Below are 27,617 nucleotides of genomic sequence, written 5' to 3'. Positions count from 1 at the left end.
AAGGCAAGCATTCCATATGCCTTCTTAATCACCTTATCTTCCTGGCCTGCTATCTTCAGAGATCTGTGGAACTGCATTCCAAGGTCCCTTTGTTCCTCTACACTTCCCAGTGTCCTACCATTTAATGTATATTCCCTTTCCTTGTTAGCCCTCCCCAAATGCATTACCTCACACTTCTCCGGATTAAATTCCATTTGCCACTGTTCTGCCCACCTGACCAATAGGAACATCATTGCACATTCATAGACATTAACTAATGAAATTAAACACCATTTATTAAGGAATTATTTAAATATGCCTCAGCCGTGCTGACAGATGAATATACTAAGTGAATAAAGCTCCATTTACACTGGGATTTAACCCCAATCTCAAATGACCATCAGGGTGAATTTTTCCATTTCTGTTTCTCGCATAAGCTATTCTGATGGCCTCCGTGAATGGAATGTCACTGCCACAGTTTTCTGCTGTGGGCTCAGCTACTGATTGGTTGGGATATGAAATTGTCCAAACCCACGTTCCTTAGTCAGTCAGACTTTCACCTTATCTGCATGCCATCTGATTGTGCCCTGTCATATTAACTTAATTAAATGGTCACATCGGGTGAGGAAAGTAAACTTAGGTAAAAAAATTAGAACCCTGGGATTCTGTCCGTAATGCTTAGTCAGCCGAAATACATGCCAAATCTGGCAGCCCAATGAAATGAGAATGCAATGCTCTGACTAGAAGAATGTGTTACTGTCTGGAAATGTGATAAGATGGAAAGAAACACAAGTTAAAGAAATGACTTTACCTCTGCTTTAGTTATCCTTATTTTTTACTGTTGTAAAAAAGTTTTTTAAAATATAAACTTGCCCCCCATCGAAGATCCTGATTCGCCTGGGTTCAATTGCAGCATGCTCTTTATTGGGATCACTAACTTCTTGATTTTCATACTTGTCCTTACTGATGTGTTCACTGATTGCAGATGTTCGACTGATCAGTGCCTGTCCAAAACAAACAATTAATTTATTTCAGCAGTAATTACAGAAGAGAAATACATGTTCTATATATTAACACTAATATGATTGAATTTGATATTAGGCTTAATGTAAACTTCAAATGGATGAGAAACAAATTCACCACAATAAACTGGGCTGAGCTGTGAATGGATAAACCCAAGGACAGAGGGAAATATTCAAAGAAGTATTTGGTACAATACAAAACAGTACATACCCCAAAAAGGCAAACGCTCCACTTGTGCAGTAAGCAAACATGGTCAACAAACAAGGCAAGAGACAGTATTAAGCTAAATGAAAAGGCTTACACAAATGCAAGGAATAGTGAAAATGCAGCAGACTCAGAGAGCTTTAGCAAACAACAAAGGGTTAAAAAGAAAGTAATAAGAGGTGTAAAAAGGGAGTATGAACAAAAACTTGTGATAGACATCAAAGGCAATTGTCAAAGTTTTTATAAATATATTGAGAGTGTGGTATGGGAGAATATGGGTCCATTAAAGACAGATACAGATGACAGATTAACAAGCAAATGGCAGATTTGTTAAATGAATACAAGGGAAAGTAAGTCAAGGGAAGGAACTTAGTGGATTTAATATTTTTTTTAATAGTAATGGAGAAAATAATGGTAGACAAAACTCCAGGAAATGATGGCTTCCACCCTAGGGTATTAAAAGAGAAATGTGGAGAAACTGCAGATACATTAAGTCATAATTTTCCAAAGCTCTCTGGATTTGGTAATTGTGCCTTTGGATTTGGAAAATTTCAAATGTCACTCCATTGTTTAACACTGGAAGAAGGGAGAATCCAGAAAACTGCAGACCTGTCAGTTTAACATCATTGCAGGGAAGTTACTGAAATCTATCACGGTCAGAGTGAATGAGCATTTGAACAAATATGAGCTGATCAAAGAGTGTCAGCATGGATTTGTGAAAGGTAAGACATGTCTGACTAATTTAGTTGGATTTTTGGAGGTCACTAACAAGATCAACAGGGGAGTGTCAATGGATGCTGTCTATATAGACTTCCAGAAGGCTACACAAAAGGTTAACAAAAATGAGAGCACAAGGAGTTGGAGGTTACCTTGTGACATGGGATGTAATTGGTTGGATGGAAGGAGACAGAGTAGGGATAAATGATACTCCTATTTTCATTAACAATTACTAAAGTGATGCAGTTTATGATGAGACAGTGCATGACAGAAAAATGGCTAAGTGCTTATTATGCATTCCATGGAATTCAAGAAGTGGGAAGCATTTACTTGAGATACTATCGTAGATTCTATTGCTATTATACTTTTCTTTTGCACAATACTTGTCTGCACATTCAGTATTTTCAGGTATATATCTAAATTGATAATGAATATATATTTAGAGTCTCAAAGGGAGCATTACTTGTGCATCTGATCTTCCATATAATCTCCTATACATTTCGCCTACACGATTAGATCATTAGCCAGATGACTGTGACTGGATGAGCAAAAATATGATTGTCAGCTCTTGACAACTCATTTAGAAGTTAGTGAGCTCAGCACAAACAGTTCCTATAGCCTGACTCCTTAAGCAACAGACTCAGCATGTGGACATCACAGTCAGCTTCTCTCTCTATTAGGTCCTTGGTTCCTTTATTCAGTTTTCAGGAAGGGTAACAGTCCCTTAACTAAACATTAAATAGCCACCAATCTCATTCAGTAATTTAGGATGTCTTAAATAATTTACTGCATGCATCTAGAGCACCAAGCCAATAAGAAACCTCCATTCTGGTCACATAATTCCCTTCAGGAGGTAGTGTAGGAGACAAAACTGAAAAGAGTAAAGCAACAAATGAAGACACTAATGTAGCAGAAATATATATTTATTGCAGTCCCTAGCATGATACCAAATATAAGGTATTTCTCATTCTACAAGCTTTGGGGTGAAATTGGTCTTGGACGGTAGCACAAAATGAGCGATAGCAAAACAGCAGCAAATTTTTGTGTTAAGAACATAGGAATTGCTAGATGAAAAAAGACCAAAGTTCATCAAGTTTGCCTTCTACCATTCTGGTAGTCGCATGATACAACGATAATGGAGTTGTTAACTAATCATGGTAATTAATCTCTATCAGTTAGGCTGTAACAGACCCAGACATGAGGCGAGGAAAACCCCAGTAATGGAGAGCTTTGGGATCCATAGGTCCAAAGTCACCTGTGGCTCCCAAACATGCTATACTTACCCCATGCCATGTCTGAAATTACTTATATACTGTATTCCAAAATATTATTTTCTGAAATAAATCTACCTAATTTGCATTTGAATGAATCAATAATACTTGAAGCCACAGTTTTCCTAGGGAGCCTGTTCCATAGCTTGACCACTCTGTCACTGAAATAATGTTTCTGAAGATTAATTTTGAACTTGTCCCTTTCAAGCAGTCCTGATTTCTGGTTCTACTGCTCTGGACAAGGTACAACAGCTTGTCATGATCTACATTATATAGTCCCTTTAGAATCCTAAAAACAGCAATCATAGTGCCTCTCAACCGTTTATTTTCCAGTGAGAATGTGCCCAATTTACATATCGCTCTTCATAATTCAATCCTTCCAGCCCCTCAATCATTCTGGTTGCTCTCTTCTGTATCGTTTCAATAGGCGCAATTTCCTTTTTGTACTGTGGCAACCAGGACTGCACACTGTATTCTAAGTGAGGTCGCACCAATGATTTGTAAAGTGGCAAGTCTCAATTTTGACCTTTAAATACATCCCAGCACCCGATTTGCTTTACTCACTGCCACTGAGCATTTTTGTGATAGCTTCAGTTTATTGTTAATTAGGACCCCTACATCTATTTTATTTCCCATGCACATTATTTTCTTTTCATTTAATTAATAGTCCCTTCCTGGATTTATTGTCCCATGTGAAGCACTTGCCATTTCTCTACCTTGAATTTCATCTGTCACCTGTCTGCCCAAATCCAACGTATATTGAAATTCTCCTGTAGCTTATCCTGTTTAGTTTTAATCTAACAGCTTCATTAGCGTTGTATCATCTGCAAATCTAGCCATTATCTTATAACTCCTAGCTCCAAATAATTTCTTGAGATATTAAACAAGAGAGACCGCTGTGGGGACCCACTGGTAATATTCTCCAAGGTCAATGATAATCCTTGTTTCACCACCCCCTGGGTTCTATCAGTCAACCAATTACATATCCATTGTAAAATATTTCCAATGATTCTCGCTTTCTTTATTTTCAGTACCAGACTTTCCAGAGGGACTGTATCTAAGGTCTTACTGAAATCCAAGTACACCACATCATAGAAACATAGAAAATAGGTGCAGGAGTAGGCCATTCGGCCCTTTGAGCCTGCACCACCATTCAATAAGATCATGGCTGATCATTCCCTCAGTACTCCTTTCCTGCTTTCTCTCCATACCCCTTGATCCCCTTAACCGTAAGGGCCATATCTAATTCCCTCTTGAATATATCCAATAAACTGGCATCAACAACTCTCTGCGGCAGGGAATTCCACAGGTTAACAACTCTCTGAGTGAAGAAGTTTCTCCGTCCTAAATGGCCTACCCCTTATCCGAAGACTGTGTACCCTGGTTCTGGACTTCCCCAACATCGGGAACATTCTTCCCACATCTAACCTATCCAGTCCCGTCATAGAAACGTATAAGATTCTGAGATCCCCTCTCATCTTTCTAAACCCCAGTGAATAAAGGCCCAGTTGATCCAGTCTCTCCTCATATGTCAGTCCAGCCATCCCTGGAATCAGTCTGGTGAACCTTCGCTGCACTCTCTCAATAGCAAGAACGTCCTTCCTCAGATTAGGAGACCAAAACTGAACACAATATTCCAGGTGAGGCCTCACCAAGGGCCTGTACAACTTCAGTAAGACCTCCCTACTCCTATACTCCCAATCCCCTAGCTATGAAGGCCAACATACGATTTACCTTCTTCATTGCCTGCTGTACCTGCATGCCAACTTTCAATGACTGATGTGCCATGACACCCAGGTCTCGTTGCACCTCCCTTTTTCTTAATCTGCCGCCATCCACTGCCTTACCCCTCTAAAGCTCCTTTGCCACCTCCCACCCACCCCCCCCACCAAAAGAAAATCAATAAATTAGATCGGCAAGACCTCCCCTTCATGAATCTTTTATATTATTTCTGTTCAGATGCCCCATGATCTTATGTTTAATAAGGGTTTTTATAATTTACCCACAATGGATGTCAAACTCATTGGTCTGTGTCACTTTTGCTTCCTGTTTTAAAAAATAGGAGTAACATCTGCCTTTCTCTAGTCCCCAGACACCTCCAATATTCAGTGATTTCTGGAAGATTTGTGCCATAATTCCTGCAATTTCCCCCCTTATTTCATTAAGGATCCTTGGAATGCATCGTAGCCGGCGGCTGAGATTATTCATTTTATTTTTGCAGATCTATTCGGCAATCATGCTGAACGCTCACAACTTGCCTCAGCAACACTCTTTCCAAATCAAATAGGTTACCCTTGCTTATGAGAAAGCATCAACATTAAAACAATTCCATTCAACAATGTTTTTTTTAAATTATAGGAGCTCCAATTAACTGCCCAGGCAATTCTGTAATGTGGCTTAACACCAACCTTGGGATATTTTACCTAGTTAAAAGCCGCTTCTTTCTTCTTTCATATGGCAGTTGCAAAAAAAAATTAAATATCAATATTTAAATCAGATACGCAGGCCAAAGCTTCCGGTATAACAGTGTGAATATCTTGTAGGCTACCTGCAAATTTCCTGAGGACAGTGTTCAATGATGTACGACAGGGCCGCTATATTAATGCAAGTTGTTGATGTCGCTAGGAATAGAAAATGTCACACCCATTTCTGCTGCAACATAGTGGTTATATTTAAAGGAATTTTGCCTGAATGGTCATCATCCTGTGTGTCCTACCTCCTAACTTAAAGGACTGCTTCCGTCTCTACCTAGACATTACTGTGCCCAAATTTTACAACTGAGGCCGGTCTTGAAATGGAGAGGTTGGACAGTGTTGGCTGGATCAGACAACTGCCAGTATGGGGCACGACAGAGCATGCAGTGCTACAAACAGTGCTCCTTCGCAGTTGAAGCAGATAGGTATATAAAAGGAAAAGAGTGGTTAAAGTAAATGTTGGTACCTTCGAGGAAGAGACCAGGAAATTAGTTATGGGGAATATGGAGATGGCAGAAACTCGGAACAAATATTTTGTATCAGTCTTTACGGTAGAAGACACTAACAATATTCCAACAGTGGATAATCAAGGGGTTATAGGGGGGGAGGAACTTAACACAATCACAATCACTAAGGAGGTAGTACTCAGTAAGATAATGGGACTAAAAGCAGATAAATCCCCTGGACCTGATGGCTTGCATCCTAGGGTCTTAAGAGAAGTAGCGGCAGGGATAGTGGATGCATTGGTTGTAATTTACCAAAATTCCCTGGATTCTGGAGAGGTCCCAGCAGATTGGAAAACTGCAAATGTAACGCCCCTATTTAAAAAAGGAGGCAGAAAAAAACCAGGAAATTATAGACCAGTTAGCCTAACATCTGTGGTTGGGAAAATGTTGGAGTCCATTATTAAAGAAGCAGTAGCAGGACATTTGGATAAGCAAAATTCGGTCAGGCAGTCAGAATGGATTTATGAAGGGGAAGTCATGTTTGACAAATTTGCTGGAGTTCTTTGAGGATGTAACGAACAGGGTGGATAAAGAGGAACCAGTGGATGTGGTGTATTTGGACTTCTAGAAGGCATTTGACAAGGTGCCACATAAAAGATTACTGCACAAGGGGTTGGGGGTCATATATTAGCAAGGATAGAGGATTGGCTAACTGACAGAAAACAGAAAGTCGGGATAAATGGTTCATTCTCTGGTTGGCAACCAGTAACTAGTGGGGTGCCGCAGGGATCAGTGCTGGGACCCCAACTATTTACAATCTATATTAACGACGTGGAAGAAGGGACTGAGTGTAACATAGCCAAGTTTTCTGACGATACAAAGATGGGAGGAAAAGCAATGTGTAAGGAGGACACAAAAAATCTGTAAAAGGACATAGACAGGCTAAGTGAGTGGGCAAAAATTTGGTAGATGGAGTATAATGTTGGAAAGTATGAGGTCATGCACTTTGGCAGAAAAAAATCAAAGAGCAAGTTATTATTTCAATGGAGAAAGATTGCAAGGTGCCACAGTACAGCGGGACCTGGGGGTACTTGTGCATGAAACACAAAAGGATAGTATGCAGGTACAGCAAGTGATCAGGAAAGCCAATGGTAGCTTGGTCTTTATTGCAAAGGGGGTGGAATATAAAAGCAGGGAAGTCTTGCTACAGCTATACAAGGTATTGGTGAGGCCACTCCTGGAATACTACATGCAGTTTTGGTTTCCATATTTACGAAAGGATATACTTGCTTTGGAGGCAGTTCAGAGAAGGTTCACTAGGTTGATTCCGGGGATGAGGGGGTTGACTTATGAGGAAAGGTTGAGTGGGTTGGGCCTCTACTCATTGGAGTTCAGACGAATGAGAGGTGATTTTATCGAAACGTATAAGATTATGAGGGGGCTTGACAAGGTGGATGCAGAGAGGATGTTTCTATTGATAAGGGAGATTAGAACTAGCGGGCATGATCTTAGAATAAGGGCCCACCCATTTAAAACAGAGATGAGGAGGAATTTCTTCTCTCAGAGGGTTGTAAATCTGTGGAATTTGCTGCCTCAGAGAGCTGTGGAAGCTGGGACATTGAATACATTTAAGACAGAAATAGACAGTTTCTTGAGTGAGAAAGGGATAAGGGGTTATGGGGAGCGGGTTGGGTGGGGGGGGGGGGGGTTGCGGGGGTGTGGGTGGAAGTGGAGCTGAGTCCATGATCAGATCAGCCATGATCTTATTGAATGGCGGAGCAGGCTTGAGGGGCCGTATGGCATACTCCTGTTCCTATTTCTTATATTCTTATACCAAACTCTGTATGCTCTGCATCATTATTGCAATGAAGAATAAAAAGAGCCACGATCCAAGTATGGAGTTAAAAACCTTCATAAAAAGGAAGGCTTTACGAGAAGAGGACTCCTCACTAAGATCCAAGGGTAGTGGTGTATTAGCTGACTTCTCTCGTTCTCGTACTAAACACCAGCTAACAACAATTAACAGTTGGAGGGAAGAAATTGCTACTTGTGAAAAAGATAGCCTTTAGAAAGTAAAGTAGAAAGGATTTATTGAGGCGATTCTGTAATACAGTACAAAACACAGGGAGGACAGTTGCAGCAGATCATCAATTGTTTATAAACAAAGAAACGTGTTACCTGTTTCCAAGTGAAGACTGATGCTAAAGCAGTAGTAGAAGTCACATTCTTTTACATATTGCGTGGAAATAGAACTAGTTAAAGCCTCTGCTATTTCCTCCCTTGCTTCTCTTAACAGCCTGGAATGCATTTAATCCGAGCCTGGCGAAGTATCTACTTTCAAAGATGCTAAATAATACTTAATACTTCTTCTCTCACTATGTTTATCTCATCTAATATTTCACACTCCTCCTCAACTACAATGTCTGCATTGTTGCTCTCATTTGTGAAGACAGACGTAAAGTATTCATTAAGAACCATACTCATGTCTTCCTCTCTGAACTGGTGGCATGAGTAACCTAGGTCTGACCCCATTTTGGCCTGTTATAACAAGCATAGTTAAAACAATTTCCTCTGCCCAACTGTTAGCAAGGTCTAAAATAATTTGTAATACCTTGGACATATCAGCTTTCCACTTGCTTGAAGGTACCAATATGCCAGAATGAAGCAGGGTAGTTTTCGCTTGTGTGTACATCACTTTTTTGTTCTTCTGCTTTGAATTGAGAAGACCAAGTGCAACTTTAGTTGGTAGACCCAGTGGATTGGGATTGTTAGGGATGACAGGCCAAGTAGCATATGCAGAGACTTTTTTGTCCATTTGCTGTATATGTAAAGGCTTGCGCTTTGACAGGTAACACCAACTAAAACTTGTTGAAGTCTTCAGAGTTGGAAGTGTTGCACGCTGTACATCTCGTGTACTTGTGACTGGAAAGGAAGCTCCCACTTTTATTCGGCTTTGGTTGCTTGCTGGCTGCATTTGGTCATTACTCGATGGTGACTTATAACCCTGACTATTAGTGGGTGATTTCAACAGAGTGATATGTGCTTGTGGAGAACTCGAGGATACAGTTATGGGTGACTTTCGAATATTGCTGCTCGAAGTGGAGGGAGAATGTTTTGAACTTTCAGACTCCAAAACCTCTCTTGAAACTACCGGAGGTCTACCCTGGCAAGATACTGGCACCTCATGAAGCAACTTTGCTGATGAGCTGTTGAGCTCTAATGTTTGAGGACTGTATTTCAAGGTACCTTCTTGCTCAACAGGCAATGTGCCTTCAATCTGATCTGTTGTGCAAAGTTGCCTCACTAACATGGGCTTCTTAAGCTTATTAGTTTCAACAGATTTCATGTTCTGTAACTGTACTGGTGTCACATGACCAGTACTTGCAGATCCATTTTCATCCTTAACCCGCTTCTGGTGCTTTTCCATTGCTATATCTAAACTGTTTGCCGGTGACAGCATGCGTTTACTAGTTCCTGTCGTTTCTTGTGTAAGTAGACCGCTTGATGGCATTTTCAAACCGCTCAGTACAAGTGAACTTCTGCTTTCATTATAGGAATTACAATTTTCAGAAATAGCAGACACCTTCATTTTTGAGTTTATTTTACTTTGTTGGGCTTCCAAATAATCCTTTGATCCTGAAGGCATTTCCTCATCAGTGGTTGAATTTACTGTATCAAGTTTACAAATCACTATAGCTGGCTGGTTTGTTTGGTCTTGTGTGACCAAAATCTGTGGCAATGTTGTAACGGTAGCAGCGTTATGAGCAGCTTTCCTACTCTGGATTCCAACAGGCATGACCAGAGAAGCTAGAGCCTGTACCTGACCGGACGATTGGCCAGAATGAACATGCTGGACTGGAGGGACCAAATACAAATTTGAGATGATCTCCAGTGACTGGGATAAAATATTTGAAGTTACCCCAGTTGATTCTGGAGTAACAGGAATAGATAGGGGAATAACTGGCAGTTGGGATGTAACATTAGGAAGCAAATATGGTTGGCAGGGCTGTTTCTGAACAAGCTGAAGCTGATATTTAGGAGCAAATATATTACCTTGAGTTGCAGAAGTAAGAGATATAATTGGACACAGTTTCTGTTGGGTTATGTGAGCTGCTGTTATTTTTGCGGGCAGTGCCTTCAGGTTTCCTTGTGGAACTGGACATGACGTGGGCTTCTGTGCAGGAGATGCGTGGACTAAAGGTTGTTTAACATGGATTTCATTGTTCACATTTACATCTTGTATTGAAGACTGTGGCTCATGCTGTACTATGTGCCGAACTTGTGCCACACAAGACAACTGATGCTGTGAAGTTAAAAAGGATACAGGAGAAGATCTATGGGATAAGGAGCTTTTGAGTTGTGGCAGGGCAGTTACCTGCAGAGTCAGATTTTGTTGGAATAAATTGGAAGGCAAAACCGGAGGCTGCGGAATATCTGGGCCAATACTTAAAGACATTTGTCGTAAAAGAGGACCTCTTCTCCTTTCAATAAGTGACAGCGAGCCAGAAGCTATTATTTCAGAAGCCATGGTTGAAATCATTTCCATAGAAACTTCAGGTGATGTAGATCTTGATGTTGAAATGATACTACAATCAAATGACTTGCTACGAATTCCTGCAGTGGCCTCCATAGACAATGGCACACAATTACTCTGTTCAGATGCAGCACGTCTCATTTCTCTGTAGTGTGGATTGGGAACACCAAGTGTATTTGAGCGACTAACCAGTGCCAGCTCAGTTGATTTACTAATTGTTTCCACCTTTGAAAGACTCTCAATCCGAGGAGCATCCTCCCTATCAAAAGAAGCTGAAAAACTGGAAGGCGGCAATTTGCTGTCCCGACTAAAACTCCTCGATGGTGTTGAATCAAAGCTGGATTCACCAGATGAATGTTCCATCTCAGCCAAGCGGATTCTTTTCTTTTTTGGTGGGAGCTTCTCTGTTGGTAGCTTTGAAAGTGTTTCACTTCGCTGAGGCCAATTAAATTTTTCTGTCACCTTTTCCTGCTCATTTCCTTGCGTGTCCTGTTCCCGGTCTGGTTCCTCTGTGACCAAAATCTCAGGGACCTGGATGTTATGCTGACGCACCAGTCTTAACTGCTGTTGTGGAGTGCGATCAGCAGGTGATGATCTTGAAGTTTCACATGTTGCTGCTCTCGATATCCCAGAAGTTTTAGATTGCTGTTGGGAAACTGTGGATTGGCAACAAGCATCTTCTTTACTGCTCACAAATACAGAAAGCTGCATAGTTTCATTGTGGGTTTCCTTTTCTTGCACAGGGCCAGGAGAAATTCTATCAACAGATTCTAATTGCTCAAATGAACTGGGCCTACTCAAAGAGTTTGTGTGTTGGATTACAGAAACTCCACTGCTGGTTCTACTTAACTCTCCTCTTTCTGGTAATGGACAGTGAAATGGTTTGGTTTGAATTTCATTACTAAAAGACACAGGAGTCTCCAGGGAATGTTCCACTGTGCTCGGCCGAAAATGCTGTCCTAATAAACTCTTCACACTGACACTTGCTGGTTGAGTGCCGTCGCCTGCATTGCTTCTGTGAGACATACTGGAGATAGCAGCACTTATCTGATCTGATAAAGATTCCTTATTTACAGTTTTTGTTCCAGTGCCTTCACTGGGTAACATCTCATCATCATCACCAATGCTTTTAATTTTCCTCCTTTTCCTCATCTTAGGTGGTTGCTGGAGCACACCTGTTGTTCCTGTTACCCTGTAATGTAGCAATTGTGGCAGAATGCGGCGTGATGCTGCTTCGTGTTCTGAATCTTTTGTGATTGGTGGTTTAAGTTTTGGCCCATGGAGCTCCGAACAGTAGAATTTCTTGTGATTTTCAAAGTTCTCCAACTTTCTATATCTGTTTCGGCAAGTTTCACATTCATACATTGACCCCCGTCCTTGTGATTTCTTCGCTTTTTCTTGCATACGCAGCCCATGCTCAAATGATTTGCTTCTTGGCATCAAAACCCCTGCAGCCATGTTACTCCTGTGGCAAACTTCATCCATAGAGCGTGTGGAAGCAAAGCTCTGCCCTTCACTAGTTGATGAATCCTCTACTGCAGTCTGTCTGACAAGGGTTCGGGGATGGGCAAGTTGTAGAGATATAGGTGGCCCGGGAACAAAGACATCATCGCTAAATGAACCCCCAATTTTATCGTCAAAGGACTGACTCTCTCGAAGTGGGTGTCCTGCAGGCACTGTATTTGCAGGTATGGCGGAGTATGCTGGAGTAGCCGGCATTGAGTTACTTCTAGTAATTGGTAAACAATCAAGAGAAGGAAATGGAGGAGGAACTGATAAAAGAAACACTTGCTTCGACTTGTCAGTAGGTGTAAAGGGGGACTTGGATATATCAGAACTGGAGCTTGTTCTCCTTCCTGAATGAATTGGCCGTAGATCAAACTGGAATGAATCTTTAAATGTATATGGTTTTGGTGAGTCTATGCTCCCTCTCCTTGAAAGAGATGTTCTTCTTGGTTTTACACTATCCAGCTGTTTATCATCAACTACTGCTTCATTGTCTGATATCAACTTGGAGATACGTTCTTCAAGTGTTTTTGTTGCTATCTGAGTACGAACAGGAGCTGTTAATTTGGATGGTTTTTCGATTGAGCTCATCTGTAAAACAGTGCCCACAACTTGGTTGCTATGAGGTGGACAAGGCAAACTGCTCTTGTTGAGATCAACTTCGGTAGTGGTCAATGACTTAATGTAAGGACTTAGTGGACTCATCTGCTGATCTGCACTCTCTGAACGAGAAAAATACCCAGAGTCTGTGCTCCCTAAACTTCGAGGGCTCAAATGATACTTCCCTTGCTGCTGACAAAAATCTGTGGCCTGCTGTCTTTGAAGCTGTGCATGGGCGGTTACTGATTGAGGCTTTTCTTCTTCTTGTGGGCTAATTTCTACCTGCTGCTTGCGCTCAGTATCTTGCTTCTTCAGTGAAGACATCCAAACGGAACTTGACTCTATCTCAGCAGTCCGCAGATTTGTTTGCCGTTGTGCAGTGGCTGGTTCTGGAGCTGTTTCTGTCACCTTTGGACTATCAGCCCTTAAGGGGGAAACATTCACAGGATAAACCACCACTTTAGGTAAAGCAGCTGTAACTTTTGGCTCAGAGGATTTATGCAGAGTCACACGCTCACAAGCGTCATAACCAATGGTTTTATTTACCAATTTTTTGGATGACATGAGACTCCTAGGGAACGTTGGTGTTTCTGAATCAAACACATTGCCGGTTATTTGCACAGCTTCCAGTTCAAAGTGCTTTTGGTCAAAAGATTTTTCTTCAGATGTGGATTCACCCTCACTTTCACCACTTTCCTCTACATCTGAATGATTACTAAGTGCTCGGTCAAATTCCTGTGACACTGATGTACCGCTGCTCTCTGATCTGAAAACAAGACCAAGTTTGATAGCATGTGCATGCGACTTTTTGTGCTTATATAAATTACTTTTAGTCTTAAATGAAAACCCACATGTAACACAAGGGTAGGGTCGTTCACCAGTATGTGATCGAATGTGCTTTTGGAGAACACTAGGTTTCGCACAAGCTCGGTTGCAATACTCACAAATATACTTCCCTTGCTTTTTAGGTTTCTGGTCCTTAAGTAGAATATCGGACACTTGGTCCGTCCCAGAGTTGATAATTGGTGTCACCTGGAGCTGCTTATAACCAGATCCCACTTGAACACAATTAGGTGAATTGACTGCCATTGACTGATTTGGATGGACGACAATCTGACTTTGATGCAGCCGATGTGGCATGACAGGGGTCTGAGAATGACCTAAAGAAGTCACAGTTAAGTTGTACGTTGGATGAAAATGGTGTTTTCCTTGGCTCTTCTGGTGTATTGGTGATCCGTTAAACCTCTGAGATAAGGCATGGTGTTGATTTTGTTGTGCGGCTTCCGAAACAAATTGAGTTTGCTGGTAGTGTAAGTGAGACGTAGGCTGAACCTGTGCTTGCTCTCTATTCCTTGATGTGGGCACAATCTGAGTAACATTTGAATAGTACTGTGGGCCTGTAGCAAATTCTGATTTACATACTGAAGTTTGATTTAGGGACTGTGCAGTAACTGTTGATATTCCACTTGACTGTCCCTGGGTTCCAACAGTGATGTCTGATTTTCTTGACTCTGACTCAGCTACAGAGAATTTTACCTTCGATAGAGTTTTTAGTTCTGGCTCCATAGCTTTCAATAAGACATCAAAAGCAGTAGTTGCATAAGAAGGAGAGCTCCCATTTGTACTGCAAGTATTGCTCTTGGCTTTAATGATCCAATGTTCACGTAGTAAAGAAAGATGTTGTGGATGCTCATAGGGTAGTGAGCGAGGTTTCTCCGACACCAGTAATTTCAGTGTAGCATCGGTTTCTAGTTGTTGTGCTCCCCAATTTGGGGATCTGTTGCATGGCTCAACTGAATGCTGCGCTGCCACAATCTTTTTCTGCATTGACCTGCCAGCACTAGCTTCAGTTGCCTCATACACAAGGTTTAGGTCTTGCGAACATTCTTGCTCAATTTCACTTTCTCTCTCCAGTCCTCCATTTTGGACAAGCAAATGTTCTTTTTTTAATAGTGTAGAAGCAGTTGGAACACCACCAACAGAAAAGGCTGCCTCCACATTTTGTCCATCATTACAAAACTTTAACAGCGTTTTCACAGGTGATTTGGGAATTTTCTTTGTCACGTTGTCAGCTACAACTTTCTTCCGCTTTACACCTTTAACTGGATTGGGTTTCGCTTTTCGTCTAGTGTCATGGGATTCTACTAAAACAAAATTAAGTTAAGAAATCAAATTATTTTGCTTTTCCTGCATTTAAATAACAGTATTAAGGTTACAGGGGACATACAGTAAATCATATTTACATAACTATTAGTGCACAAAAATTGTTTGCTTTCAAGACATTAATGGTTATAAAGCAAAACTTCACAGTAGATGATTTCATATCATTTTTGACACATTGGATTCAAAATTATTGAGCTGATTTTATGAAATTGCACTCTTGGCATGGTGCCTCACCTGTCGGGAGTGCATATCAGGACATTACGGGTGCACTTCACTAATCTTTCATCTAACTGTAATGGATGGAAATCATGGAAGTACGCCTGCAATTTCCAAATTCAAGGTCCTGTTGGGTTTGGTTTTTGTAAAATCAAATGTTGTATATACAGTTAAAAGTTCAAGTAATGAAGACGCTTTCCAGAATGTAGAATTAAAATGATCAATTTTGTCATATCGATATAAAAAGGAAAAACTACAAATGTTGTAAATCTATAATTAAAATGCTGGAAATACATAGTCAACATCTATAATGGGGAAAAGACAGGCTACAACGCCTTGGGCGTGTAATACTTCATCAGAGTTCCAGAATTTAGTTCCTTGTAGTAAATGAAAATGTGTTTTCAGGGTCTGGATTTTTTTTTAAAGTTGCGTGCAGAATTAGAATTTCTTTGGAGGATGTGGAATAGTAGCAACAACCCAGATGGCAAAATCAAAAATTCAGACACTTATTTCTTTGGGGGTAATTTTGACCTAACTTGTTGGGTGGGAAACCCACAGGATCGAATGGAACACCACATGTACACCCAACCTAATATTACTCTGACGAAGGGTCATCGTCCCGAAACATTAACTCTGCTTTCTCTCCACAGATGCTGCCTGACCCGCTGAGATTTCCAGCATTTTCTGTTTTTATTTCAGATTCCAGTAACCACAGTATTTTGCTTTTGTAATATTACTCTCTGTTGACTTCAGAATCAAAATTGACCCGAATGAGTTTAGTTGATCAAACTACACACATGTCATTCTAGTGAATGGAAAGGAATTCTTTAATTTTAAAATTCTTAGTAATATCATCTATCACCAATTTGACAATCATTTTGCACAAGGGTCGATTTTTACTCGGGGTGGGATTGGTGTGCGGGGACCGCATAGTCAGGAGTCAGACACTGGGTCGGGAGCCAGACACTGCCAGGGATGCAAGGGAACGGTCCCGAGCATAAGATAAGTGCTGAGGTGAGTTATCAAAGACAGGGACAGGGGAAGCCCAAGGATTCCTTCTAGGGCCCAGAGGAACACTCCTGATTCTTCTGGCCCCCAAGAAATCTTCTCAAAGAGTAAAAAAACACAACTCTTCTTGCCATTCTGCTGCCTCCTGCCAGGTTTATCTGGCAGACTTATCACCAAGTGGGCCTCCACAAGTTCTACTTAAAATCACGTCACAACATTGGGCTGCGACTTTTATATTTTAATTATGCTCATGTCTGCCTAAAGCAGGAGCCTCAGCCAACTTGAAAGTTAGCAAAAAGAAAATTACGTCAGAGGGGAACGGACCGACCTCTGGCCAGTAAGTCGACTCGCCAACAAGTCCTCAATATGAAAGATCTGCAGCGCAAATGGTGTTCAGAAGCAGGGAAAGCCCATACTTGCACTTTTCTGGTAACGGCAGTTAACTGCCTGTTGGATTATCATCCATTACAACATAATATGGTTGCGAGATGAGTCATCACAGGTCATTCCTATGATTATTGGAACAGTGGTCAACTTAAAAAGTAATCAATGTAAAGCAGATTAAATATACAATTTGAAGAGATGGCATTGAATTAACTTATTTTCCTCACAGTTGAGATTTATGATTAAATCATTTTAAGCTTCCAAGGTACAAAACCAATAAATAGGTCATAAGAACATAAGAAATAGGAGCAGGAGTAAGCCATTTGGCCGCTCGAGCCTGCTCCGCCATTCAATAAGATCATGGCTGATCTGATCATGGACTCAGCTCCACTTCCCTGCCCCCTCCCCATAACCCTTTACTCCCTTATCACTCAAGGTCAAGTGATTTATTTTGAGGATAGGAAAGAGAATACTGTAGTTTAAAATAAATGTGATCTATCAGCATATTCATATTTGATGAAAAATAAATGTCCCACAGCCACCAACAGATGGAGTAGTTCTGCAGCAATCCAATACTATGGTGATGGACTCAATTTTTCCCAAGCCTGTTTTCTGGCGTATTGCCAGAGTTACGCCTGTTTTTCTAGGCCAGAAATGCAGCAGAAATAATTTGCCAAAGTTTCCCCAATGTATAATTCGAATTTGGCGCTGCACAGCGTGTCCAGACGCCTTAGTGGGTGGAGCCTGCTGTCTGCGCCGAAAAATGATGCTGCACCTTCTGCGCATGCATGGAAAAAAAAGTTATGTTTTTGATGTCATTGCAATGGATACGCATGCGCAGTACAGTTCCGAGTTAGCAATCAGCCATTTTTAAAGAGCCAGTTGTGTGTGAGAACGTTGAGTGCTGTGTGAGAACATTGAAAAAATCGTAGCAGTACAAGATGCAACACGGTGCAAGGACCAAGAATTTCTTGCAGGAAGAAGTGGAGGCGCTAGTTACTGCGATTGAGGCCAGATGGCAGGAGCTGGACACCAGCAGAGGTCACATAAAAGTGCCACCCAAAGAAATGAAGAAACGCTGGAAACAAGTTGCAGAAGATTACTGTGCAATGGTGACCACCATGAGATCTGGAGGCCAGTGTAAAAAATGGCAGGACCTTGGTCAAGTAGTTAGTGTAATATTTTCATCTATTCAATGCAATTGTAAATGTGACCATCTGTATATGTCCCACCCAGCAGAAAGACACCCTCTTTAAAAAGTTAGGTTTTCATCTTTGCAGAGGAAGGTGGCACATAATAAAAGGGAAAGAACTCGAATAGGAGGGGCCTGGCAAATCTGCAGCCACTGACACCCTTGGAAGAAAGGATCGCTGCTTTGATGGGCCCTGCCTGTAAAAAAGCAATCAGTACCGCACAAGCTGGGCCCATACTCGAGGGAGAGAGTAAGTCCTGCAAATTCATCTTGGTCCTTCAAATCAGCCTGCTGCCTGGCCTGCGATGTGTGAGCCTACTCATGCCATCCACCCTGCCCCCTCCTTTGCTGCTAACCATTTGACTGTTCGGTTATATTTTGCAGAACTTGAGGCCAACCTAACGATGCAGAAAAAGATTCAGATGCAGACGAGCCTGAAGAGAACATCTTCCAAGCCAACCCTTCAGACCAAGAACATGGGGTTGACGGGGAGGGGATGGAGTTGGATGATTTTGGAGGAGGTGCCGCTCATGGAGGTGACAGCCCCTTCTGTGACAGTGCTGGTGGGACATTCCATGGTTTCACACCTTCCAAGGTTGCAGGTCCCAGTGGTGTGGTGCAGCGAGGCACACCTAGGGCCATCCACCGCCATCCCCCCCACCCCTTCCGAGGTTGCGGGTCCCAGTGATGAGGTGTAACGAGACACACCCAGGGCCCCCCCTTCCAGGTTGCGGATCCCAGTGGTGGGGTGCAGCGAGGCACACCCAGGTCCCCCATCCCAGGCTGTGGGTCCCAGTGGTGGGGTGCAGCGAGGCACACCCAGGGCCCCACCGTCCCAGGCTGTGGGTCCCAGTGGTGGGGTGCAATGAGGCACACCAGTGGGGAGGAGGGGAAGGAGAGCTCAACCGCACTCTCCTGAGGTGCAGGATCTAACAGATCTGGTTCAGATGATCTCACTGAGTGCGGAGAGCATTGACCTTACCCGATCACTCCTGGACACCATCAGTGGGGTGAGTGATGAAGTAGCTGGACTGTCGGGAGAAGTAACAGCAATGACACGAGAAATGGGACCATCAATGAGGAAATAGTGGCCATGAGGGAGGGAATGTCAGAGGTAGTGCAAACCACGTCACTGATCTTGAGGGAGGGAATGTTGCAGGTCGTTGAGACACTTTCAGGACACATGAGGGACGGCATGTAGGAACTAGCTGCTGCAATAAGAAAACACGCCCAGACTCCACGTCCATTGACAGAATCAACTGTCACTCCCACTCCACACCAGCCTCAGAAGAGCCCAAAGCCAGGCCCTCCAATTTGCTGCCCGATGCCACCCCACCCCCCTCAAGAGGTGCGCAGTACCTGAGATGTTAGAAAGAATAATCTTGGTACCAAGCCCAGAAGCACTGTGCCACTGCCTGCGGGCAGAGGTGGTAGAGTGTCCAAGACCAAGCGCAGCAGACGGTCTTAGAACAAGGTGGAGGAGAGATGGGTGGGTGCAGCCTTTCTTTGTTGTTGTTATTATTATTGTTATTGTTACTGTTGTAACTGTTCTCAAATTAAAACTTTTTTCGAAGTTATTTAAATTTACAAGTTTCTAAGTGATCTTAAAGTAAAGTTTGATACAAGAACAATTGTATTAAAGTTAAGAACACTGTTAAACTTTTGAATAAAATATATTTCACATTAAAACTGAATCATGTTCCATTAACATAAGAACATAAGAATTAGGAACAGGAGTAGGCCATCTAGCCCCTCGAGCCTGCTCCGCCATTCAACAAGATCATGGCTGATCTGGCCGTGGACTCAGCTCCACTTGCCCGCCCGCTCCCCATAACCCTTAATTCCCTTATTGGTTAAAAATCTATCTATTCTGTGATTTGAATACATTCAATGAGCTAGCCTCAACTGCTTCCTTGGGCAGAGAATTCCACAGATTCACAACCCTCTGGGAGAAGAAATTCCTTCTCAACTCGGTTTTAAATTGGCTCCCCCGTATTTTGTGGTTGTGCCCCCTAGTTCTAGCCTCCCCGACCAGTGGAAACAACCTCTGCCTCTATCTTGTCTATCCCTTTCATTATTTTAAATGTTTCTATAAGACCACCCCTCATCCTTCTGAACTCCAACGAGTAAAGACCCAGTCTACTCAATCTATCATCATAAGGTAACCCCCTCATCTCTGGAATCAGCCTAGTGAATCATCTCTGTACCCCCTCCAAGGCTAGTATATCCTTCCTTAAATGGGGTGACCAAAACTGCACGCAGTACTCCAGGTGCGGCCTCATCAATACCCTATACAGTTGCAGCAGGACCTCCCTGCTTTTGTACTCCATCCCTCTCGCAATGAAGGCCAACATTCCATTCGCCTTCCTGATTACCTGCTGCACCTGCAAACTAACTTTTTGGGATTCATGCACAAGGACCCCCAGGTCCCTCTGCACCTCAGCATGTTGTAATTTCTCCCCATTCAAATAATATTCCCTTTTACTGTTTTTTTCCCAAGGTGGATGACCTCACATTTTCCGACATTTTATTCCATCTGCCAAACCTTAGCCCATTCGCTAAATCTCTTTGCAGCCTCTCTGTGTCCTCTACACAACCTGCTTTCCCACTAATCTTTGTGTTATCTGCAAATTTTGTTCCACTACACTCCGTCCCCTCTTCCAGGTCATCTATGTATATTGTAAACAGTTGTGGTCCCAGCACCGATCCCTGTGGCACACCACTAACCACCGATTTCCAACCCGAAAAGGACCCATTTATCCCGACTCTCTGCTTTCTGTTCGGCAGCCAATTCTCCATCCATGCTAATACATTTCCTCTGACTCCACGTGCCTTTATCTTCTGCAGTAACCTTTTGTGTGGCACCTTATCGAATGCCTTTTGAAAATCTAAATACACCACATCCATCGGTACACCTCTATCCACCATGCTCATTATATCCTCAAAGAATTCCAGTAAATTAGTTAACATGATTTCCCCTTCATGAATCCATGTTGAGTCTGCTTGATTGCACTATTCCTATCTAGATGTCCCGCTATTTCTTCCTTCATGATAACTTCAAGCATTTTCCCCACAAGCATGTTAAACTAACCTGCCTTTTGTCTGCCCCCTTTTTTAAACAGAGGCGTTACATTAGCTGCTTTCCAATCCGCTGGTACCTCCCCAGAGTCCAGAGAATTTTGGTAATTATAACGAATGCATCTGCTATAACTTCCGCCATCTCTTTTAATACCCTGGGATGCATTTCATCAGGACCAGGGGACTTGTCTACCTTGAGTCCCATTAGCCTGTCCAGCACTACCCCCCTAGTGATAGTGATTGTCTCAAGGTCCTCCCTTCCCACATTCCCATGGCCAGCAATTTTTGACATGGTTTTTGTGTCTTCCACTGTGAAGACCGAAGCAAAATAATTGTTTAAGGTCTCAGCCATTTCCAACACAACATGACGGAACAGCTCCAAACAGTAAACATGGTCCATGTAGTTGTTGCTGAGCCCTCAGGCATCAGTAAAGCGTTCACGGATGAGCTGCTGGCGCAAGGCTCGAACAATCGTTAAAGAGGCACAATGGCCCGTCCTCCCCCGCCATCGTGCTCCGGCCTCAGGCACTTGCATGGCTTCCTCATCCTCGTCGTCCTCCTCCTCCTGTTCCTCATCTGCATCTTCCACATCATTATCATCAGCCACTCTCACTGCAGGTGGATCCTCAACTACCAGGTACTGTTGTCTCATGATGGCTAAGTTATGCAGCATGCAGCACACAACAGCGAACTGACCGACAATCTCAAGGGAGTACAGCAAGTAGCCTCCAGAATGGTTCAGGCATCGGAAACGCTGTTTCAAGATGCCAATGGTCCTCTCTATAGGGCTCAATGTTCCCCAGTATTTGCGCCGTTTTTTTTTGGAGCAGGCTGCTTTTTCTGGCCTTACTTAAAAATCCCCAGTTTCCCCAATCAATTTGCACCAGCGTAATTCATTTAGTTATGTTTTTTTTTAGCTATGTTTTTTTCCCCTCAAAAGGGGGCGTAACCAGCCACCTACGCCAATTCTGGCCATTTAGGGAACTTTGGCCAGCTGATAGTTAATCTATTTCTACTTAGGCCAGCGTATGAGGCCTCTCGAGAAAACCCTTGCGGAGAGTTAAAGAAATTGGCGCAGATAAGTAAATCGGAGGCCATTGGGCTAGGAGTGGGAAGCGGAGCAGACCTGGACCAGCACTCACTCGGGACCAGAGAGGCTCGGCGGGGGAGGCAGAAAACTGACCGGCACTCACTCGGGGGCCACAGACCGGGAAGGCACCTCACTTGGGACCAGAGAGGCTCAGCGGGGGAGGGAGCAAACTGATAGGCACTCTCTCGGGGGCCACAGCGGACCAGGAAGGCACCTCACTCGGAGACTGGAGAGGGTTGCAGACAGCCGATATGAAGGCTTGGTGCCTGGGGAGGGGGAGGGAGAGAGGTCACAAGACTCGGGCGGGGGGCGGGGGAGGGGGTTGGGCGCAGAAAGGAGAGGACACAAGACCTTTGGGTGCTCTACTGCGCATGCGCAGCCATTTCAGCGATGTCAAGAACGTCAGGTTTTTTCCCCGCGCATGCGCAGAAGGCCTGGCTCCTTTTTCCAACGCAGACCTCAGGCTCCACCACCCCCCCACACCCCTCCCCACCCCGAGGCGACTGGCCACGCTGCATGGCTCCAGATTACAGTAGAAACATTCTTGAAACTTCGGACAAGTTTTTCTCATGCATTTCTTGACCTAAATAAGCGATGCAACTCTGGCATACGCCAGAAAACGGCTTGGCGGAAATTGAGCCCTATGATACTGCGCGTCACAATGTGCGATATGTTGTATTTACGATCCGCTTCCGTCCGGGTTATGCATGGGGGCGTCATGAGCCAGGTGGTGAGGCCATACCCTTTATCTCCCAGTAGCCAGCTCTGCCCTTCTGGCTGCTACTGCCTAAACATGGTAGATATAACGCTGTCACATAGGATGAACGCATCATGGGTGCTCCCAGGGTATCTTGCATCAACTGACATGATATAGAAACATAGAAACATAGAAAATAGGTGCAGGAGCAGGCCATTCAGCCCTTCTAGCCTGCACCGCCATTCAATGAGTTCATGGCTGAACATGAAACTTCAGTACCCCCTTCCTGCTTTCTCGCCATACCCCTTGATCCCCCGAGTAGTAAGGACTTCATCTAACTCCCTTTTGAATATATTTAGTGAATTGGTCTCAACTACTTTCTGTGGTATATAATTCCACAGGTTCACCACTCTCTGGGTGAAGAAGTTTCTCCTCATCTCGGTCCTAAATGGCTTACCCCTTATACTTAGATTGTGACCCCTGGTTCTGGACTTCCCCAACATTGGGAACATTCTTCCTGCATCTAACCTGTCCAAACCCGTCAGAATTTTAAACGTTTCTATGAGGTCCCCTCTCATTTTTCTGAACTCCAGTGAATACAAGCCCAGTTGATCCAGTCTTTCTTGATAGGTCAGTCCAACCATCCCGGGAATCAGTCTGGTGAATCTTCGCTGCACTCCCTCAATAGCAAGAATATCCTTCCTCAAGTTAGGAGACCAAAACTGTACACAATACTCCAGGTGTGGCCTCACCAAGGCCCTGTACAACTGTAGCAACACCTCCCTGCCCCTGTACTCAAATCCCCTCGCTATGAAGGCCAACATGCCATTTGCTTTCTTAACCGCCTGCTGTACCTGGAAGCCTTTTCTGTTCCTGTACATCTCGGAATCCTCCAAAGGTGCTTGCAAGGCGATGTGGGTACAATCAATGCAGCCCTGTACCTTTGGCAAGCCAGCAATCCTGGAGAAGCCCACAGCCCTGTTATGGATTGCTTGGGCGGTCATGGGGAACTTTATGAAGTCATTCCTCCGCGCATACTGTGCCGAATGCAGACATGTGTTGCACTACCCAGTTGAAGCTGTAATCTTCACTTCAAAGCAGTCCTCCTAATACTTCTAGGTTGCAGGTCTGCTTTGACCAACTTACAGATCTCACTTACAACTTCTTTGCAGAAACGCAGCCTTCTGACACAGTCTGCATCACTCAGGTGGAGGTACAAATGCCTGTCTCGAGATACCCGAGGTGGGTAAGGCCTCCTTCTCAGCACCCTACGGGCTCTGATGTTCCTGATGTGATGAAGTCAAATCAATTGTCTACTATGTAGCCCCATGATGCAGAAGGCTCGCGCAAGGTATGGCATTGTCAGTATTGCCTCCATACTTAAATTTAACCTTTGAAAGAAGCTCAAAATGGCAGGAAAGCAGGCAGACAGGACAGGTTCACAGTTCTCTCTTTCCCCAAGTTCTGTATGGATGGACCACACCCAAAAGTCTTGTGACTTCTCCCCCCCACCCCTTAACTAATTGCAGTCTTGTGACTTCTGCCCTTCTCTCACCACCCTCCCACCTCACCACCACTCAGTCTTCAGTGCAGAAGGTTTCCAATCGGCACCTCACACCCCAGGTTAGAAGCCTTCCGATCGGCACCTCGCTCTCTATCCTCTCCGCCCATGGCTTGTTTTCTAGCCGAGCCCCGAGCCCGTGTTTGGGCGTGGGGCCGATTCTGACGGCCAAAGCTACGACCCTCCAGTCCTGCTTCAAGACGTTCGGTGGTGGCGTGTGAGTGAGTAAAAAAATGAGAAAACTTCTGAAATCCAACAAATTTATACTCCCTACGTTGACAGGTTAAAAAAAAGTTGAACTTTATCATTGATTTTGACAGTGTTCTTGACTCCCTCCAAAATCTTCTATTTAAAAACAATGGCGTCTTTCAGCACCAATTTGTGAATGTGCGCTGGTTTTCTTAAGTGCCCAGAAGGTTTTTCGGGAATGGCCAAATACGCCGACCCAAGAGGAAAAAATGTTGGGCAAACTCCGAAAAAAATTTTTAAACTGAGCAGACATGAGGGAATTACGACGTAAAAAAAAAACTGGTCTAGAAAAATCATAACTAAGTCAGTTACACCGGCGCAGATCGCAGGGGGAAACTTGGAGAAAAATAAATACGCCAAAAAAAATGGCACACGCCAAAAAAACGGAGCAAATGAACGGGGAAATTTGAGCCCTTTAGTTTAATAATTATTGATCAACTCCAAACCATAGCAACACTTGGACTGTTTACTGCAAAGCCTGCGATCTGTGCTGCTTGACATTTTCCAGCAGAGACAGAATGATGACGCCCCCATTCATGGATATGTTTGTAACCAGATTCATCCTGTAAAAGACACCTCCGCCCACAGCCTCGGTCAAATTCTGCACTTCAGAGTGCCAATTATGCTGGCGTAATACAAGTTCGTCTCTGCAATCTACAGCAACACTTCATTACTCTTAATGTTTGTATTTTTTTTTAAAACATCTCCGATAAATGTACTAATCTAGAGAGCCCATCCATCTTTTAAATCGACAACAGAAGAGAAAGTATATTTTTTTATGGAAATCATTTTTCTAAGATCACTAATCGAAATATATTCCTAAATTATAACGTTTTTCACCAATGGTTTGAGCATTTTAATTTACCAAATGCTTTACATGAATCCATCCATTCCATAGACAATACCCCACTGCGGAAAGTGAACCAATTGATTAATACAAAACTGAAAATACGCTGCAATTCTTATTACTGCATACAATCCAAAAAGATGCAAATATTTGTGTTATTGTTGAAAACTAACGGTACTGAAGTGGATTTTATTTATTATAAATATTATTAAAAGACATAAGGACCGATTGCATGAAATTTTACTTCCGATGGGGAGCCTCACCCACTGGAGTGTGTATTGGGAAATCCATGGCAGTTATGGGGAGTGTGCCCGTGTTACAGGACGGCAAGAATATGCACCAGGAGCACACATTCGTAAAACTGTTCTTATGCAATAGGTGTCAAGGACTTGCCCTTGTTTATATGGCACCAATATTAGAGCCATGTATATTTAAAGAAAATCATAATAACGGTTAACACATGAAACAAAATTAGCCATTATAGTTTATCACAGCTTTTATTTTTGGCCACAATATTTCTGAGCCACTCTTCCTTCTTATTGTATTTCAGATATATTTAAAATCAGACTTACGTTACAAGTTATTTCGCTTATAATAAATACTTTCCTCAGAATGATTAATTATTTTTGCTAAGCTACCAATCAATAATCATGCTAAATTATTTGATACCTGTTCATTGCCATATTGTGGAAGACTCAATTTCCTTTTGCACAAAGGACCTTTCTCCTGCATTGGATATTATGAACGCAACACAGCAAGTATCATATACAGAAAAAGCAGAATTTAAAACTGAGATTATACAAAAATAACACACGGCAAACACCCACCACTTCCTTTTGAAAGATGTACATTTTAAATGCAATTGCGAGGGAAGAAAATTCCTTCAAGCAATTTGCTAAGTTTTTTGAAATTATTTAATCAAGCTAACCTTTAAAGGAATCTATTCATATTACCACATTAAAAATATACATATGAAAAATATTGCAAGATTTTTTTTCAGGAGCAAATGCTATGAATTATAATAAAGTGAACATAATTTGTTTTTATCCCCAGCAGGTACATCGTCGCAACCTGTATTGTGTAGTAAGTAAACTAAATATATGTTAGCCTCTCCATTAAATACATTCAAATTTGGTCAATTAACTGGTCATTTGGTTTTAATCGGATTTTTTAAGACCATACCTTTTTAGTGTTTCCTGATCCATAGCAAATCTAGATACCAGCTTGACCGAGCATTTGATTTTGTTTGGAACAATTCTCTGAGCAGTCTCTCCAAGATGTACTCAAGCCCACGCGTTATTACAACACCCACCTCTCTCTTTTTAATAAAGCTGTGGGCTAGTCTGGGACGTCAGTGATTGTCTAATACCATACTATAGGATTTGTGATGCCAATCCACGGCAAGAAAATGACTTATAATTTGATGGAGATTTTATTTTTGCTAATACGTTACCAGTAGCATTGTTTAATGGTTCACCATTTATTAGTTCTCAAAAATGCAATAGACATTATCTAACTAAGGGCAGAGATTTCTGAAAGAAGGGACGGTTGGTGTCAGCTAATGTGCTGTCGCGACTGTAGTAGCATCCATGGAAAATTAGCTTTAACTCACAAAAGGGATTGACAGCCCAAAAGACATGAAGAACAAGTTTGCAGAGTCTCTCCCAGGCTACTGCTGATATCCCCCGAGACCTTGCTGTAGTGAAGTATTCAAAACAGCTTACACTTTTATCTTCTATTTTGATTACAAAAAACACTCTCGATACTATATAAGCAGTTTCCTTTTATTTTGTCCAACTTGATGTTGTTCTTGTACTTTATGCTGCAGATGATAATCAATGCATATTTGAGAGTTTAATAATACTCATTAAAGGTTTCCTGAATTGCAAAACTTTGTCCATGATATTTTGCATACAGAACAGTGATGCAAAATCACAGTTACATTTCTGTTAATTATTTAGTTGACTTAGGAAGGAACATTGCCATTTGGTGGGGGGTAAGTGAGCACAACAACCGTGAATTTGATGAACAATAACAACAAATAATTGCAATTTTAACATGAAATGCGTCAGCTGTCTGGAGATCCCACGCAGGCCGCTTACTGGCTTTTGAATGGAAGATTTTGTGCATGTGCGAAATTTTGAATGAGCCGCGCAACCCTTTAAAGGACCCACACACCCAAAACAAAATTAGAGGGAACATTGTCCACCAACATCTTGATTTTAAAATTCTCGTCCTTGTTTTCAAATCCCTCCATGACCTCGCCCCTCCCTATCTGTATAATCTCCTTCAGCCCCACAACTCCCCCCCACCGATATGTATGTGCTCTTCTAATTCTGCCCTTTTGGGCATCCATGATTAGAATCGCTCAACCATTG

The 27,617-nt window shown here is 42.7% G+C and overlaps 1 protein-coding gene across 8 annotated transcripts in view; it reads right to left on the bottom strand.

The window, feature by feature from the left end:
- hivep1 (HIVEP zinc finger 1) overlaps positions 1-27,617 on the bottom strand; it is a 330,679-nt gene that overhangs the window by 78,289 nt on the left and 224,773 nt on the right. For 7 of the 8 annotated variants that reach the window (XM_070880700.1, XM_070880703.1, XM_070880705.1 and 4 more), the window contains 2 exons: positions 8,726-14,898; positions 853-983 (listed from right to left, as the gene is read on the bottom strand). In XM_070880700.1, the coding sequence (XP_070736801.1) occupies positions 853-983; positions 8,726-14,898 (6,304 nt within the window). The remainder of the gene's footprint in view (positions 1-852; positions 984-8,725; positions 14,899-27,617) is intronic. The other variant, XM_070880704.1, reaches the window with a different exon arrangement.

This window comes from Pristiophorus japonicus, chromosome 5, assembly GCF_044704955.1.
Source record: "Pristiophorus japonicus isolate sPriJap1 chromosome 5, sPriJap1.hap1, whole genome shotgun sequence".
Classification (NCBI taxonomy): domain Eukaryota; kingdom Metazoa; phylum Chordata; class Chondrichthyes; family Pristiophoridae; genus Pristiophorus; species Pristiophorus japonicus.
The sequence above is the reverse complement of the archived record's forward strand: the minus strand, read 5'-3'. Positions and strand labels throughout refer to the sequence as shown.